Source organism: Lucilia sericata, unplaced genomic scaffold (assembly GCF_015586225.1).
Source record: "Lucilia sericata isolate MDLA Ls3-8-SP2 unplaced genomic scaffold, ASM1558622v1 Contig000118F_arrow, whole genome shotgun sequence".
Classification (NCBI taxonomy): Eukaryota; Metazoa; Arthropoda; class Insecta; order Diptera; family Calliphoridae; genus Lucilia; species Lucilia sericata.
In genome coordinates, this window is record NW_023994150.1 from 135,358 (window position 1) to 152,792 (window position 17,435).

Sequence of the window (17,435 nt, forward strand, 5' to 3'; positions counted from 1 at the left end):
TTTTAAAGAAAATTATTTTTTTTTTTAAATTTAATGAAAATTTAAAAAAATGAAATTTTAAATGAATTTTGATATTTTAGAATGTTGGGTCAATTAGTAAAAATTTAGATTGAATTTCGATCGTTGCGTAAGAAAACGCGGAAACGTATAAAACCCTTCGTTTTAAAGTACTCACCCCTATTCTGCTTTTTAATTCGAATCGAAATTGTCTCCGTTTGATATTCTGGATTTCGATTCGACGTTCTGTCACTAAATTAACAATTTACAAAAAAGTATGTAGTTACGATCGTTATGCAAAGTAAACATAATCGTAAATCATTGAAACGAAGTAGAATTGCATCTTCTTTTTCTTACGATTCAATTTTTTGTGGGAATAACTTTTTCGATCGTTGCGTAACAGAATGCGGAAACGTAATCGAAATGCAGAATAGGGGTGAATATATAAATCACTTCGTTTTCAAGTGTTGTTTCTGAAATTTCACTTTAAAATTTCATTTCAAAAACACAAAATCAATTTATATGAAAAATTGATATGAAAAAAAATTTTTAATTAGTTTCCTTTTTTTTCAATAGCATTTATTTTTTAAAATATTTGTTAATTTATATTTTTTTTTTAGTTTTTGTTTTATTTTTGTATGTATGTATATAAAACTATGTATATGTATGCACTTCATTGATTTTACTTACACATATATTATGTATGTATATAAAACAATAGTAAATAATAATGTAATAATTCTAGTATTTTGTTTGTAATTGTCTCATATTCGATAAACATTTCTTAATTTTTTCTTTTTGTTCATTTTTCATTATTCTCACATTCTTATGCTTTAATGCTTAACTATAAATGTATGTATGCATTTTTTTTTTTTTGCTTTTATAATCAGGTTTGTTTCTATAGTAAACTATGAATATGTATAAAATATATAAAAAAAATAATAATAATCATATATATATGATGTATATATACATTATACATATATATTTCGCAATGATCGTTTGTTTGTTACTAAAATGTTCCTCAACAAGAATTTCAATATATATTGTATAAGCGTTCGTTAAATAGGGGTCGTAACTTCCATTTGTTTAATGTTGGTGTAGATTTACAATACGATTAATTATTTTTTGTATTATCATTTTGTTTGTATCGTTTGTTCGTTTAATTAAAAGTTTTATTTTAAATCTACTACTTTTCATTATTTCGTTTCTTTTTATCATTTTAATTTTACGTTTTTTTCGTCGTTGTAGTGGTATTTTTGTGGTAGGCGATTTGATTTGAATGGAAATGTTTTTTTTTTCATATTATTATTGTTGTGTAACGCTTAAGCCATAGTCAAAGTACCGGCACCTAGACCATAACCAACACCTTTGGGACCAAAGTTACGACCATAACAAGCTCTGCAATATATATCACCATCGGGACCATCGTTCAAGTTGGTCGAGTCCAATGATTTCCGACAATCGGCACAGTGGAAACATCTCTTGTGCCAGATACGGCTCTTGCTGATCATTTGTTCGGCAGCAAAGACAGCGAATCCACAGCGAGGGCAGCCACCAGATGAACGGGCGCCAGTCAAAGGTTTACCATCAGGACTAAAAAAATATGATATAAGTTAATTTTCTGCATAAACAAAAGAAAATTGGACACTTACTATTGAATGGTAGATTCGCCAGTGGTAGATACCAAGGTTGGGGTGTGGCCGTAACCAAAGCCTTTAGGTCCAAAGTTTTTGCCATAACAAGCCTTGCAGTAGATTTCCTTATCGGGACCATCACAAGCCAACATAGAGTCCAAAGGACGGTGGCATTGGCTACAGTTGAAACATTTCTTATGCCACATTCTGCTCTTGGACAATTGTTGTTCGGCGGCAAAGACGGCACCACCACAACGAGGACAACCCTCACCTTCGGGAGCCTTAATTGATGTAGTATCAGGGGCTGCGAAGGGACGGTTGGCAATAATTTGCTCCTCACTAAGGAATTTATAAAAATTTTTACATCACACATCACAACAATTGTCATATAAAAGTAGAAAAACTTACGTCAAACCATCAGTTTGCAAAAATCCAGATCCACAGGCAAAACCATAGCCATGAGGACCCCATTTCTTGCCATAGCAAGTTCTGCAGTAAACTTCCTTATCGGGACCATCACAAGCAATGATCGAATCCAAAGTCTTGGTACAATCCCTGCACTTGAAGCACTTTCTGTGCCATTCACGGCCCTTAGAAAGTACTTGTTCAGCAGCAAAGACTACACCACCACAGCGTGGGCAACCCTCACCGGGACGAGCTTGAATTTTGCTAACATCAATAGCAGCTGTACGGGGAGCCATATCACTACAATTTTGTCAGATGTAAAAGTTAAAGGTAAGTACATATATTATTTTATAATAATATGTTTTATAAGGCAGTTTAACAATCATTCCTATTCTGCATTTAGATTTGAAATGCAGAATAAGGTTGAATATGTATAGAGGAGTATACTATATTGTTTTTGTTTTTACATTGTTTAAACAAATTGATCATGACATGACTAAATACATTGATTTTGTATAACATGAAAAAAGGTCATTTACTATTGGAACAAAAGATTATTTTAAAATAACTGCAATAATTTAACGATTTTGCTTGATGATCCTCTAAAGAACAAATAAAAACCTAATGACAAACAATATATTTCATAGTTTAGACGTCGCTGATTTAAATTTTATCAAAATTCGAAATCTAATAGATATGTTGCAAAATGTTTCAAACGATTCACCTGGGACTGCGTATTTCGATTCGAAATAAAAATCTTTACAAACACAATATATTTAACATACAAATTCGAAAATGTTTGCTTTCAAATCGAATTACAGAGTAAACCCCCAGAATTCAATGGGGTTTCTGTAAAATGTAAATAAAAGATGTGAGCTAGTTTGCTAAATATTTTGCCAGCAATTCTAAGATAGAGAGTTATGCATATTGTTCCTCGATATATTGCGCTGCCGTTAATATTAAATGTTAGAGAAAACTTTTTTAAATTCTCAGCATTTTAGTTTTATACTGAAAAACAGAGTAAATAAAAACACCTTAATAAACAAAAAACCAATTTACGAGATACATTCAAAGGTAAACATTTACGAATTGTGTATTTTTTTAAAACATATTATACACATTTGTTATTATTGACGATTTTTCTAAATTATATAAGATTTCGATTTGTTTATATTCGAATTGGTACATATAAATAAAATCTAAATTTATTATAGCAATTATCTACACATGTATATAGGCATCACTTCATATGTGTTTGTACATACAAATGTATAATATACAAATATGTATAAATAATTTTTTTTAATAGAAAATTAGATGGATAACAAAAAAAATGTTTAGTTCTCCCACATAGATTTCTGTAGACAATGAATAATGTGATACATTTAGAAATTCACTTATACATTCACACATAAGTTTTGGAATATTTGTATCTAAATATCTACTTTGTGGATACATATAACACATTCCTGTGTATATAGTAAATATTTAGTAGGTACACATTTAGAGTATGATCAGTGGAAAATATAAATTTTTATAACCAAACTATACCTTTGCCATTCAACATCTTTTATATCAGACATTAGACCTAATGATGACATGCCTATATGACCATAACCTCTGGTACCAAATCTTTGAGCGTAACAACCTTTAAATGTAGTTAGGTTTTTAATATAAAAGATTTGTTTATTTCAAAGAGTTTGTACACATTACAGACAGGGACAGACATATAGACATATAAAATATATTATTACAAACACTTACCCATTGGCATAACAGTCAGATTGGAGGGCGCCACCGCCTTGGCCATAGCCGTAACCTTTTGGACCGAACTTTTTAGCATAACAAGCTAAATTTAAAAAAAGACACAAAACACCATGTTAAAACACACATATAAAACACAGAGTGTTAGTGTAAAGTCAAACAAATCCCTCCTTTTTGCTTATCCCTACTTTTGCAATTCCAAATTTACTTACATTTGCAATAAATATTTTTGTCAGGTCCTTCACAGCATAAAATGGAATCTAAACCCTTGGCGCAGTTACCGCATTTGAAACACTCTTTATGCCAAGCCTAGTAATCGGTAGCAACAAAAAACAAGGAGAATAATACAAAAAAAAAAAAAAAAACAATTAAAAAACAAACACCACAAACATATAAACAAATATGTATTACATACTAAAAATGATTCATAATTATTTTTTAAAACACACACATGATCTTGTTCCATTTAACTAAACTTGTTTTTATTTACTAACTAAACACCTGAAACGGGTTATCACACACAAGTTACACATAAGAAAATAAAAACATTCTTTAGAGTTTTACACATTAACATGTAAACGAGTAACAAATACCAAATAAACCGACTGTAAAATATACAAATTTTGTCTACCTCTGCAATAGATTTCCTTATCGGGACCATCACAATGCATTGTTGAATCCAATGTACGATTGCAGAGCAAACATTTGAAACATCTTCTGTGATAACCCTTTTTTGTGTTTTTTGGTTTTAATTTTCTTTAGTTTTTGTTTAAATAATATATGTATGTCAATTTGAAATTACTTACTCTGCCTCTGGCCAACATTTGTTCGGCGGCGTAAACGTAACCACCGCAACGGGGACAACCCATACCTTCTGGAGCTTTAGCAATTTTTTTAGGTTCAAGACGAGCACCATTGCGTACGCCATCAATTTCTCTAAAATAAATAAAAGAAAATTTATTTTATTAGAAAATCGTATAAAATTGATCGTTAGTTATCGAACCAGATGTTGGTAAAATTGTTCTTTGTTATATGCTTTAAACTTCAATAAACATTTGCGTGTAATTTAATTATGATAAGGTGTTTTTAAAAAAGATCTCATATCAAAGTCTCAGAACTAGACTTCAAATTTAGGGATCAATCTTACAGTATTTAATAGAGTTCATATTCTAATAGGAATTAATATTACTCATTTGCAACTAAAATGTAATAACTTAAAATAGTATATAGTAAAGCAAATAACTTTTACAAAAATCATCGTTCAGATGGATATTTTGTGGTAATTAGTTAAAAAATATCGGATTTTATTTAAATGCAAATGAGCGATATATTTATTCAATGTGCATTGAATTCTGCTAGATATATTTATATATGTGTATATATATCACAACAAGACCATTATCCGGACCCAAGTCACTGGCCGGCTGCCTCAACAACCTAACATATGTATGTATAATATATAATAGCGCCCTTTTCGGCAGATATCTTATATATAGGCCAAGGTCAATTAAGCATATATCTTCTCTTCCAGTTATCTCTTTTTTTCGTTTCCAATATTGTTTTAAAATGTTTACAGAAAACTAAAACTTTTCTTGGATAGACTTTTCTTGGACGAATAAATATTTCGCAATAAGTTAAATAGTGTCTATGTTCAGTTCAACGTACTAAGGTGATATAGAAGTGCTGTTAAGTTTATTTTTCTCTTTGAAATATGAAAATTTCTGAATGAAATTCTGCTACTTCTAGTCTAGGGTCGAATTTTCTCTATGATGTTTTGGGGACCACTAAATATTACAGATCCAATACATTTCTTCCTTGCTATTAACTAAATCATGTGTATCTTGAAAATTCAAAAGCGTACTTTGTTCAAAAGTTCACATGGATGGTCAATCAGATAGACAATTTCATATTACTTATTAGCTCAGAAAGTTATTCTTTATATATAAAAACTTTACTCTTTTGTATTCATACATGATTCAGATTTATTCTTGCGAATATTTTAAAGATTCACATGCCATGTTCTAATATCATTACAATATTTTGAATTGAAATAGAGAAAATAACAATTCTAATTGAAATTTCAATATACAGGGCGGTCAACAGAACTTTAACCCGATCGAAATTGGAATAGTTATTTAGTTAATATATTGACTAAATTTTATAAAAAGCAATAATTACACAAAAATGTATTTCTGAAGAAATATAATAAGACAATAATTCCACTTTCGATCGGAATGTAATTCTTTGACAGGCCCCATAATATCAAACAAACAGTATTTCAATTGTCTTCTATTTACTCATTTTCAAATCTATATATTTTTGAGCTAATCTCTAACCAAACATAATTTCGGATACATGTATGAACACATTCCTATATGTATATGAAATGAAAGGAACTTTCGAAAAAATTGTGACATTTTGGTAATTTTGCTCATATCACTTCTTGAAATCTATCTCTAAAGAAAGGTATCTGGGATCTTCATGAACTTGATTTCAACAAACATACGGACATAGCTAAATACTTCCCTAACTATATACTGTATACTGTACGGGATCGCAAAATTATAGAAATTGCTAAGGGAAAGACAAACTTATAAATACCATCACAAAGATGAAGGATATAATAACAGTTTTTTTTTAATCTGATGGACTATTAACTACGAAATTGAAAATATTACGAACGGACAGACATAATGTTTTGACACGCCTGTATTCATTTAAGTATGATTCTCATTATGTTAACGTATAATTGATATACATTTTGTATGTTAAATATTACTCATACGTAGTGGTAAAATTGTCATAAAAAAAAACTGGAAAACAAGTTAGAATCTATTTAAAATAACTTCTATTGGAAAATTAACGAAGAAATAGCAAGAAGAAGAAAGAAGTTGAAATCTGTTTAAAATAAGTTCGATCGAACAATTCCTATCAGACTGTTTGACATGCCTTTTTTGTATGTTTTGTTTACATTAATTGTTTCTTTTCTCACTTTTTAATGTCTGCTTCTCATCAACTGAACCTATGATTGATATTATTTATAATTAATATTGATCATACGTTTAGGTGACTATATTTTGATAGAGAAATGTGCACTTTTTCACAAAACTTTTTAACATTTCTTCTTGGATTTCAACTACACAGAGAATGAACTCAAAATCTCATTCAAACTATTGAATTAAGCAACAACTTTTTGAAACAATAACCGTTTAGTTTTAGGAACCATAAACGATAAAGTTTTTTTTATCGAAGTTTGAATATGTTTTTTTAAACATTTCTATATTTTTTTTAAATTTTAAATTAATATTTAAAGTAATTAATATAAGTAATATAATTTGGCTTTCTAGCAGTTAATGTTTGTTTAAAAATATTTCAATTTTCATAAAAATTTTAAGGAAAAATGCCAAATACTGCAATGGACATTTTTCTAAAAAGCGAAAGTATAGTGTACACCAGTGTTGTGATAGAGTTATAAGTGAATGAATGTTGTAGTTATTTTGTTTTGTAAAAAGTTTTTTGTTTTGTTATAAAGCTGTTTTGTTATAAATTATTATTTTTGCACTACATTAAGTATTAATTACAAATGTTTACATGTATTTATATTAATATGTTGTTTTGGTTAAAGTTATTTTTTTTTTAAATTTGTTTGGCTAAGCCATGCGATTCTTTTTTTAATATTTTTGTATTTAGTAGTATTAATAGTAGTATAATTAGTAAGTAGTAGTAGTATATATATGACAACTTCAAGTTTATGTTTTTCTCACCGTTTATCTTTTGTTTTACATTTAAACAAATAAAATCAATTAATTACAATTACATTTTGGTTTTTTTGTTTTGTGTGTGTGTGTTTTTTTCATAGAAGTCTATTTTATTTGACAATTTCATTTCATAACAAAAATATATGTATATATTTATATGTATAGTTTTCATTATTTTATAAAAAAGACGCAAATTAATAAAATAATTATAAAATTATAAAATAATAGTAATTACTTTTAATTTGTAACAAGACTACATAAAATTTTTTTGCTTGGACAGACAACAAACACATCATTATCATCACATCTAATGCAAAAAAAGATTATTACAAACAAAACAAAGAAGATTAAATTAATGATAATTATAAAAAAAATACAAAAAGTGATGTAAATAAAAACAAAACAAAAAAATAAATTATATATTTAAATGTATATAAGAGAGAAGAATACCACTTCGTATGTTCTGTTCTGTTTTTTTTTCTTTGGTATTTCTTTAGATATTGTACATAGAGGGAACAACGGTAGAGTAGAAGGTGGTAGAAGTAGTAGTAGTAGTATTGGAGTAGTAGTAGTAGTTGTTAACAACAAATGGACTAACTGAAACATAACATTTTGAAACTGAAACAGATCAAATCCTGAATTCCATCGTTGTTGCGTCTATAGAATTCGCCAGTAAGTAATTTAGTTGCTGTGATAATACGAAAAATTAACTTAGTATGTGTTTCTTTTTTTGTTTTTTTTTTTTTTTTTTTGTGATAATAATATGTACTAAATAAAACTAAAAGCTAAACTAACTAAATATTAAACTAACTAATTACATACATATACTACAAACATAAATACAAATAATTTCAATTAAATTAAAAACAAAACTAAATAAAACTTTCAAAGTTAAAAGAAGAAATAGCAATAGTTTAAAGAGTAGTAAATGCTAATAAGCAATTTCGTATACAAATAGTGATAGATAGATAGATTGATTGATAGATAAATAAATAATAATTATAATAACAATATCGTATACATCTTATACATATATATATTTTTGTTGCACAAAATGAAAGAAATGTGTGTATGTGTTTTCATACGTATGCATGTACTTTTTCTTTTCTTTTTTTAAATTTTTGTTTTTGTTTTTTTTAACAAAAAAAAATGTCGAAACAAAAACGGAAAAAATGTAATTAAAAATAAACGGTGACACAGTTATATATGTACATAAATAATTAAATAAATAAATAACAACTTGCGGCTGTCATAGTAGTGGTGGTGAGTGTAATATTAAAAAAAAGAATTGTGTGTATGTGTTTTTGTATATGTACGTGTGTGTGTGTTTTGTTATGTATATAGGTATATATGTAGTATTTTGTGTAGTATCTATGTAAATAACGGTACATTTTATGGATAATATTTAAAAGTTTCACTGATCTCATCATACACATTTGCACTTTTGTTTGAATTTATTAAATAGTTTGTCATATTTACGTATGATTCATATACATACATCTGTAGAAGAGTGTGTCAGTGAGTGAGTGCACTTTGTACTTGTACATACATAGATACTTACATACATACATATATATTTTTTAATATATATATAGAGAATTTTGGCAATATTTACATAGTTACTTATATACATAGTAAAATATATGTATGTATAAGTATATATAGTTATGTTTTTTTTTCTTTCTGAGGACTTTTTAAGGGTTAAGTAACTAACTAACTGACTTGTTTTTTAAAGTTTTAAAGTTATAAACTGTTTTATTTGATTTTTTAACTTACTCTCTGTTCAAATGAGCACCAGTGTCCATGGAAAGGCAACCAGCACCGCCACCGAAACCGTAACCCTTAGGTCCGTATTTGCGGGCATGGCAATTTTTGCAGAACAATTCCTTTTCGTGTTCTGTGCAGTTTGTGGAGTCAAGAGCTTTGTTGCACATTCCTAAGGAATAAATAAATTTTTAGGTTAGTTTCACTTTAAGCACATTCTATTTTATTGGTTCATTCGTTCGTTCATTAGTTTTATTTTTCTTTTAAACAATTTTAAATGTGTAATTAAACAATTTGATCACATACCACATTTGAAGCAGGTCTTGTGGTATTTGTATCCTCCGGCAACGCGTTCTTCGGCAGCGTATACGGATTTGCCGCACTTGGGGCACTTTGGAGTTTCGACGGGAGTGAAAGGCATTTTGTTTGTTTAAATCTATGTATGAATTAAGAATTAAAAACAATTATTATATAGTTTCACTAAAAGGGTGAATGAATTCAAATTTCAAAATTCTATTTGAATCAAAATTATTATTTTATATTTAAAAAAATATTTCACTTTACCGCACTGAGGTACCACTACGTGAAAAATACCGATTTAAAATGAACTTCACTGATACTCAGCGCAGGTAGTCTTTATTTCATACTGCACACGGCACAACACATAATAGATACAACATTAGAAAAAGATGTATAGAAAGAGAGAGAGACACACATTTTCCAAGCAAGCAGGCAACAAAAAAATTCCCTTCATTCACCAAATTTCACTTGGTTGGTCGGTCTCTCGATATCTCTGCTCCCCACTGCCACAGATTCTTTGTACGAGCAAACGAACATTTTAGAAAAATGCACACGGAGCTCTTTACCACTTTCATTTACTTTATTCTCATGAGAAAACATTTTCTGTATCTTCTGATGATATTCAATTCAAAACTTTGAGAAAGCATCCATCCCAACACTCAGCACCCAACACCCTTAGCCTCCCCCGCCTGGCAAATCAAACTAAATTTTTCCTACAACATTTGGAGTATGGAGTAGGTTGCGTCTCTGTTGATTTTTTCTCCAATATTTTTGTGTAAAAATGAAGAGATTTGATACAATATTTTGTTATTTTATTACGTATAAAGATTTAATGCGGAAGAATTTTAAATGTAACTGCTGCCCGCCCGTATTCTCTTAGTATTTTTTGTTTGTTTTTTTTTTTCATCTTCCACTAGTTGTTGCTTAATTTTTAATATTTTTTGTTATTTGTTATAAATAACAAATCTATTTTTAATAATAAACACTCATTTTTGTATTAAAAAAATATTTATGTATGTATACATCATATACTTTTATTTCTACATATATCTCTATATATGTATATAAATTTATACGATTTTTATATACTATATGTATATTTAGAATGCATACGTTTGGTGCTACCAATATGGATTTAAAATGCGAAAAGATACTTTAAATTTTTCGATGCATGTATAAATTAATTTGATTTTTTTCTTTTTAACAATTACTTATTTTTTCCTTAATTAATTATTATTTGTGTTTATTAAGTGAAAAAAAACAGAAAATTTTCAATGTTTTTTTTTTTTTTTATTTGATCATCAATATATGAAGAATTGTATAGAATTAATCAATTGATTTGCAAGCAAAAAAAAGGACTAAGATTTTTCCTTGCATAAATGTGGACCGATTTTGCCCAATTTCAAATATCTATAGAGAGCTCCTCTCGTTTAGGTCCTATTTTGTTTTCATCATATAGACAGAAGAATGGACATAACTTGATTATCTTTAAAACGAATAAGGATCCAGAGTAGGTTATTTAGGCAGTCGGCCATTTGACCGATTCACTTGGGTCCTAGTGGTACCGTTGTCCAGAGTATATGAATACTAATTTCAAAACAACATCTTTGCGACCGGTTCTAAAGCTTCCCTAGAAGTAGTTTTAAGATTTGTTGTTTCGAAACTGATAGTTTTGAACTGAAATCATTGATAAATGTTACAGCATTGATTTAAGGCTTTACTATCTTGTTACAGAAACTTCTAAACAAACGATTTGCAGTAAAAAAACTAGTTCCTATCTGCGGTATTTTAGAACCTACCAAGGAGTCTCTCACACTTCTACAGAACTTTTATCCTAGCTCAAGAACGATTGCGAGCATCTCTATTTATACTATAGACAGAGATCGGAATGTACAGAAATACACGAAGAGTAAAGATTGTTATTGTCGGAGGGACTCGCGGTAGGTAATTATGGGTTAAGGTATATAAAAAGATTACATACAACTTCCATGACAAATAAATTTTAAGATTAAATCAATAAAAATTATTTATTTTATAAATATTTATTAAAGAAAAAAACAATAATGAGCAGTTAAATACATACTAACTTAAAACAAACGTAGCATGACTAAAATTTAGGAACCTTAAAGAAATAACCTTATAAGTCTTTATTCTACAAATGGGTTAAACAAAACTAAAACCAAAACCAAAACATTTTGTTACTTATAATATAAAATTTTCTTTAAATTTGCATTAAATTTAAAAAGCATTATTCATAGTGTACTCTTAAAATTATATGATATTTGTATTATTTATTACAGTTTTTACTTAATTGCAAAAAGTACTTTTATATATTTTACGAAATTTAGGTAAAAAAACAAATATCTTATACAAATTGTACAAAAACAAGACAACTAAACTTAGTATTTAATTTTAGGCAAAAGATTGTTCATAAAAATATTTTTAGTAACTTATTTGAAGAAAAAAAATATTACATTTTAATACTTATTTAAAAACTATAAATATATTGAGTTAAGATTCTTTTGTTGCAAATGAGCAATATGTAGCTAAATATGTATGTATATATATGTACAAAATAGTTATTGTATTAAGTATGTACTTAAGAGTGATAGATTTTCATTATAGAAGATATGGTTTTATGCACTTTTTCGTATCAAAAGTTATTAAATATTCCTTTCGATATTTAGAAAATATCCACCAATACTCATACATACTTACTTTTATCTATAACTAAATACGTTACATGTAAAATCAATATGATTACAATAATATATGTATGAAGAAATAGTATTATTAATCAATATCATCCATGTTTTTTCTGATCGTAGGAATGTAATGGCTTTTTATAACGAGCAAAGATTTCTTTTTTGAAAATCTCAAAGCGTTTACTATTAAAGGTATTCTGCTGTTCGCGCCACGATGGACGAGCATTTTTCTTTTGTAAACCCCAATGACAGGTGAATACAGGAGTCAAGACATAAAATGAGTAACCAGAAACATACATCTCGTAGACCTTCAATCAGAAACACACACAAACGCCAACATTAAAATTGAAATGGACAAATCGTTGCCAAGGCAAGGGGGTAAGTTTATTAGACATAAAGAAAAGAAAGAAATAAAATTTATTAAATATGCAATTATTATCGTTATTAATATTAAACCTGTGAATTTCTTGTAAAACCATAGCCCACGAAACGTTCATCGTGCGGGGGCACATTGTCCAAAGCCACATAGAAAGGTTCATAAAAAAACTCATAATTTGTCACTTGGTGACTAATGGCGATCAGTTGGTCATCTGTGTGACTGTTGGCAAGCCAACTGTAAAAAAAGAAGAAAAATACGGGTAAATAAGAAAAATTATAAAAACAAACTGAAAAACGAAAATGTAATCAAAGAAAACAAACAAGGAGGAGACGGAGGATGGTATGTCGTAAGACGGACAATATGGGCATACAGACAGACGGTCAAACAAACAAACAAATAAAGACTGTGTGATTCATAATGAATAAATAGAAAAATAATTATACATATGGTATATTAATAGCTCGCACATACAACTGCACTAAAATCTACAATAACTACATATATACAAATATAAATATCTACATATGTATGTTTTTTCACACCTTGAAAAATTTGTAGCATATTGATTGTAGATGAAGACTTTTTCATGGAAAGGCCTTGCCAAACCTCTCTTCACCAGCCGCAGTAGTTCGGTTTTACTGGATGGAAATCGCACGCGATCATCAATTTCTAATGTGGGTATGACGTAAGCACATAGACCCGTCGCACATCTGGCCGTAGCAAGAAATTCATTTAGCAATGGCACAATATTATTGCTCGGTACTATGTCGACATCTGTGAGAAACACATATTTTGTTTGACAGCCTTTGCGCGCAAAGTTGCGCAAATGATTTTGTGGATATAGATTGCGTGATCGCCAACGTATGGTCTCTGTCGATCGCATTTGTAACATGCTGTGCAGGGTCTTTTGAGGATTTCGACAATCGAACATTTGTAGCAGTTTATAGGAGTCGGCTGTTTCATGTTTTGGCTTGCGATCATGAGGAAAGGCCAAATGAAAAGTTACATTTGTGCGTACAAAATCAAAGCAGAGTCTTAGATAGGTAACATAGTGTTTCAGTATAGTGAATTCTTCGCTGCCTGAAACAAAAACTGCAACAGATATCGGTCCCAACCACTTTTTGGCGACCTCTGCCACAGACAGTAAACGCTCGACCGAGGTCTGGGTGGCTAAACATACTAGACCGCTTAGTGACGACTCTTCATAGGTATCACCGATTAGTGCAAAATCAAATAGTTTATATACACGCTGATTGTCCCATCGACCCAAATTGAGTGCTACATTTTCAAAGGCCAATCCCGATGACTCTGATTTTTTGACACCATTTGTTGGAGGGTCTTTATTCAGGCGATAGTTACTAGAATTGCTATATAAACGACCCGCTTTCAGAGAGGCTATATGGGCTGCCGAAATATTTTTAATAAAATGATGTGATCCAGTTGTAGTTGTTGTATTACAGTTGCTTGATAAATACAAATGTAGGGACCATAATAAATTACCAGCCAATAGAACAATAGATGAGGTTTTTACGGATAAATATTTTTTAATAATCTGCAAAGATAAAAGATCCTACATTATACATTATATAAATACAGAGAATTCAAATCGCCAAATTGACTTTGATGTTTATAATCTCATGACTAAATGTCATGCCTTACCATATTTATTTCTCCCCTTTTCCTTATTGAACTTTGAACTCTATTAAACTGCAGACTTATGAGTTTGTATATATAGAAGGACCATTTCTTAAAAAGCGCTTACAAAATAGTTCCACTTATACATACATATACTTATACTTAAAACTTTGTACGTTTCTGATTTAGGAATATTATTAAAATTGTCAAAATGCAATTAATTTTCTAGGACCAATATTTATAATACAACATAAATAAAAAACTATAATATTGTTGCACAATTTTAAGAATTCCAAAACAGGCAGCATTATCTAGACGATTGTATATTATAAAAGTTCTTAAGAAAAATAGTGCAGGACATCTGTTGCACTACCAATCTGGGACATTTTTAATTCATAACTTTTTGTAAACTGTTGAATATTTTTAGGATATAAAACAATTTATTTTTATAATACACAACATTTTTTAAGAATTATAGTTTTTTAACAAATTATTTAATATCCTAGAGTTTTTAATAGCACCCTTTAAAAAGGAATATTTTTGCTGCAATGTTTATAAGTTTTTATTTTTAAGGGTTGGACAACATATTAGTTATTTTCTTATGTATTTTATAAAATGGTTTCACAATTTTGTTATAATTATTTTAACTTGTAGAAATGTTTAAAGAAAATCTATTATATTTAATTATAATGTTAGTTTTTCACTTGACATTTTTTTCTTTTTAATTAATTTTTACTGACACTTGCTTTGACTTTTACTTCTTTGTAATGAAATATCCTCTGCTATCCTTTGTATATATGAAACGAATGAAATGAAACACTCCCAATATGCATATACCCTTGTAGTTTAAATTGCTTACTCTGAAAGCAGGGATGAATAAGGAATGTTAAATATGTATTTATTCCAAGGGATGTAAACTTCATTTCTATATTCGTACATTTGCAAAATTTAATACTAAATACCTACTAGTTATTACTTATAATACCATTTTCAATGTGTCCTGTAGTATCAAAATATATTCGTAATATTTCTATAAATTAATTTATTCTAATTTAAGAAACTTTGTAAGAAATTACAGAGAAACCTCTTCTTACTAGATTTCCATGCATATATTTTTCCTAAATTTATAATAATCAATATTAATTCCAAAAAATTTCGTTATAACCTAACATTTTTATAAATATAAAATACAAGTTCAAAATTAAATAAATTACTCTTAAGAATATATAGAAAATGTAACTGATATCTCCACCACCTACAATGGCACGTGATATCTCAATTTCATGCAAATTCTGTAAAATATCCTGACCTACTAAGCTCAAAGTTTGTTTATTGTTCACGTGTAGGTATATGATTTCCTAATTGGCATGTTTTTTGGCAATTATCTTGTAATATAGGTTATGTTCAGTTATATCAATAATTTCTATTGTTGCTATGGCAATATACTTGCATATATCAATGAATTTCCAGTTGAGCTTAAGAAAATTCCAAATTTTAAAGATTAGTAGTAAGTGTATTGTGGATTAAAGATAACGTTTCGGCTGTAAGCAAAGAATATTTACAGTTTAGCAATTGTTTATCAATATGTAAGTTAATTTTATATACAAATATTGTTATTGGGTTACTTTGATTCTTAATATATATTCCACTTATTCCAATTTTTAAATTTATCCAACTTTTATTTACCAAAATCAAAAATTTGGTTTAAAATTTTGAAAAAATATCTTAACAAATTGAAAATAAATTCAAATTATTTTTTAATACAAAATGGGGGTTACTATATAGCTCGATTTAAATGTTTTGCTGAAGCTTAGCTTTTGAATTAAAATACGGAGTAACCCCTATGGAATTGTTTGATTGCTAATTGGTTCTTAACACTATTGAAAGTTTTTAATACCAAATTTAAGTAGTTAAAACGAATTAAGTGCACAATTTTAACAGAATATAACCATTCCAGAGAAATTACAAAATTTAAAAGATTCTAAAATCCTAATATATAAATTGTTTACTACAGTTCCAGCACAATGTGTGACACATACATCTCTTGTTGCTTCCATGATTCCTACTACTCTTTGTGTTCGCCATACTATTGTTGTTCTCACAGTCACGTCAAGCTGTACTGTCGTTGCAGTCGTCACCGTCATTGTTACTGTTATTGCTGGAAGAGAAAATGTTTGTTGTAAAAATCTTAAAATTTGGAATGATGATATAAAACGTTAAAAATGCCCTTAGAAATGCCTTTTTAATTTTCTTTTTGTAAACAATGAAAAACGCTCTGTAAAATTTGTATTTATTAAGTTAAATTATATCTAAAAAACTATATCTATAACTATTAATATAATCAATAAAACTCTTAAAATGAAAACAGTAATAAGGAGTTTATAATAGAATACCATTCTAATCGAAAATTGAATTAATTTCGTAATTGTTATGTGTATTAAAGAAAATACTCGATAGTGATAATATTTATGGAATTGTGAATATTTCGAAGGAATATGTGGCAGGCTGCACTTTGTCCAGTGGATTTATAGACGAATTTCATACAAGTAACATAATTTTTAGGTCTGGACCTCAATGAAGAACCACCGGATTATGTTATTGTATGGTTTTATCTGTTAGATAAACACAATGTTTTGGAAAAGTGTGTAATTAATTTCAGAATTGTGCAATGAAAAAAGAATCTAAGCATAAAACAAATTTTACCATATCAATCGTTATGAGTGATAGTTTATACATCTTAACACATATCTTTATTTAATTATTGTTTTAAATTGTATTTTTATCATTTGAGTAGTCGGTTATTAATAATTTATAATTTTTTCTGTATTTAATATTTGAGTCGTCTTATTAATTTGAAATTTCTCAGTATAAGAGTCATTCTGTTTTGTTTTCTTTTAAGATAATCATTACCCAAACGTATCGTACGTTGACTTCAACTTCTCGTATCGTAACAAAAATACTTATTTACTTACAAGGTTCATTTAACAAACCTTGTTTACTTATTAATGAAAAAAATAAAATTTTAATTCAAAGGCCAGGTTTAGAAAAAATATTTTAAGCAATTTTTATATAATAGAGTTTTACAGAAACT

The 17,435-nt window shown here is 28.4% G+C and overlaps 2 protein-coding genes and 1 long non-coding RNA gene across 5 annotated transcripts; 1 reads left to right on the plus strand and 2 right to left on the minus strand.

The window, feature by feature from the left end:
* Positions 1–744: 744 nt before the first annotated feature.
* On the minus strand, positions 745–10,172 carry LOC119600646 (muscle LIM protein Mlp84B). 2 transcript variants are annotated; one of them, XM_037951034.1, is made up of 9 exons: positions 9,890–10,172; positions 9,632–9,761; positions 9,338–9,497; positions 4,610–4,739; positions 4,016–4,112; positions 3,804–3,888; positions 2,043–2,339; positions 1,653–1,973; positions 745–1,593 (listed from the first exon to the last, which is right to left on the minus strand). In XM_037951034.1, exons 2-9 carry the CDS (start codon positions 9,744–9,746, stop codon positions 1,323–1,325), a joined length of 1,476 nt encoding a protein of 491 aa, XP_037806962.1. In that variant the 5' UTR covers positions 9,747–9,761; positions 9,890–10,172; the 3' UTR covers positions 745–1,322. The 2 variants fall into 2 exon arrangements, with proteins under 2 accessions (XP_037806962.1, XP_037806961.1); XM_037951033.1 differs by lacking the exons at positions 3,804–3,888; positions 4,016–4,112 and adding exons at positions 3,591–3,687; positions 4,435–4,531.
* On the plus strand, positions 2,238–16,687 carry LOC119600648. Of its 2 annotated transcripts, XR_005231159.1 has the most exons (4): positions 2,238–2,369; positions 11,360–11,565; positions 12,454–12,708; positions 16,359–16,687. It is a non-coding gene; the product is annotated as an uncharacterized LOC119600648 (long non-coding RNA). The 2 variants fall into 2 exon arrangements; XR_005231158.1 differs by lacking the exon at positions 11,360–11,565 and having other exon boundaries at positions 2,245–2,369.
* On the minus strand, positions 12,050–15,170 carry LOC119600647 (beta-1,4-glucuronyltransferase 1). Its single transcript, XM_037951035.1, has 5 exons — positions 14,832–15,170; positions 14,369–14,721; positions 13,252–14,261; positions 12,787–12,943; positions 12,050–12,638 (listed from the first exon to the last, which is right to left on the minus strand). The coding sequence occupies exons 2-5, from the start codon at positions 14,369–14,371 to the stop codon at positions 12,429–12,431; spliced, it is 1,380 nt and encodes a 459-aa protein (XP_037806963.1). The 5' UTR covers positions 14,372–14,721; positions 14,832–15,170; the 3' UTR covers positions 12,050–12,428.
* Positions 16,688–17,435: the final 748 nt, after the last annotated feature.

What these genes read in the sequence shown, in the direction of transcription:
- LOC119600646 (XM_037951033.1), bottom strand. Translation starts at nt 9,746, where the DNA reads ATGCCTTTCACTCCCGTCGAAACTCCAAAGTGCCCCAAGTGCGGCAAA. An exon ending in AAATGTTGGCCAGAGGCAGA is followed by an intron (nt 4,532 to 4,609) that starts GTAAGTAATTTC and finishes AACACAAAAAAG; the next exon opens with GGTTATCACAGAAGATGTTT. An exon ending in AAAGATGTTGAATGGCAAAG is followed by an intron (nt 2,340 to 3,590) that starts GTATAGTTTGGT and finishes ACAAAATTGTAG; the next exon opens with TGATATGGCTCCCCGTACAG.
- LOC119600647 (XM_037951035.1), bottom strand. An exon ending in TATGCTACAAATTTTTCAAG is followed by an intron (nt 12,944 to 13,251) that starts GTGTGAAAAAAC and finishes CTTTTTTTACAG; the next exon opens with TTGGCTTGCCAACAGTCACA. An exon ending in GTTTTACAAGAAATTCACAG is followed by an intron (nt 12,639 to 12,786) that starts GTTTAATATTAA and finishes TTCTGATTGAAG; the next exon opens with GTCTACGAGATGTATGTTTC.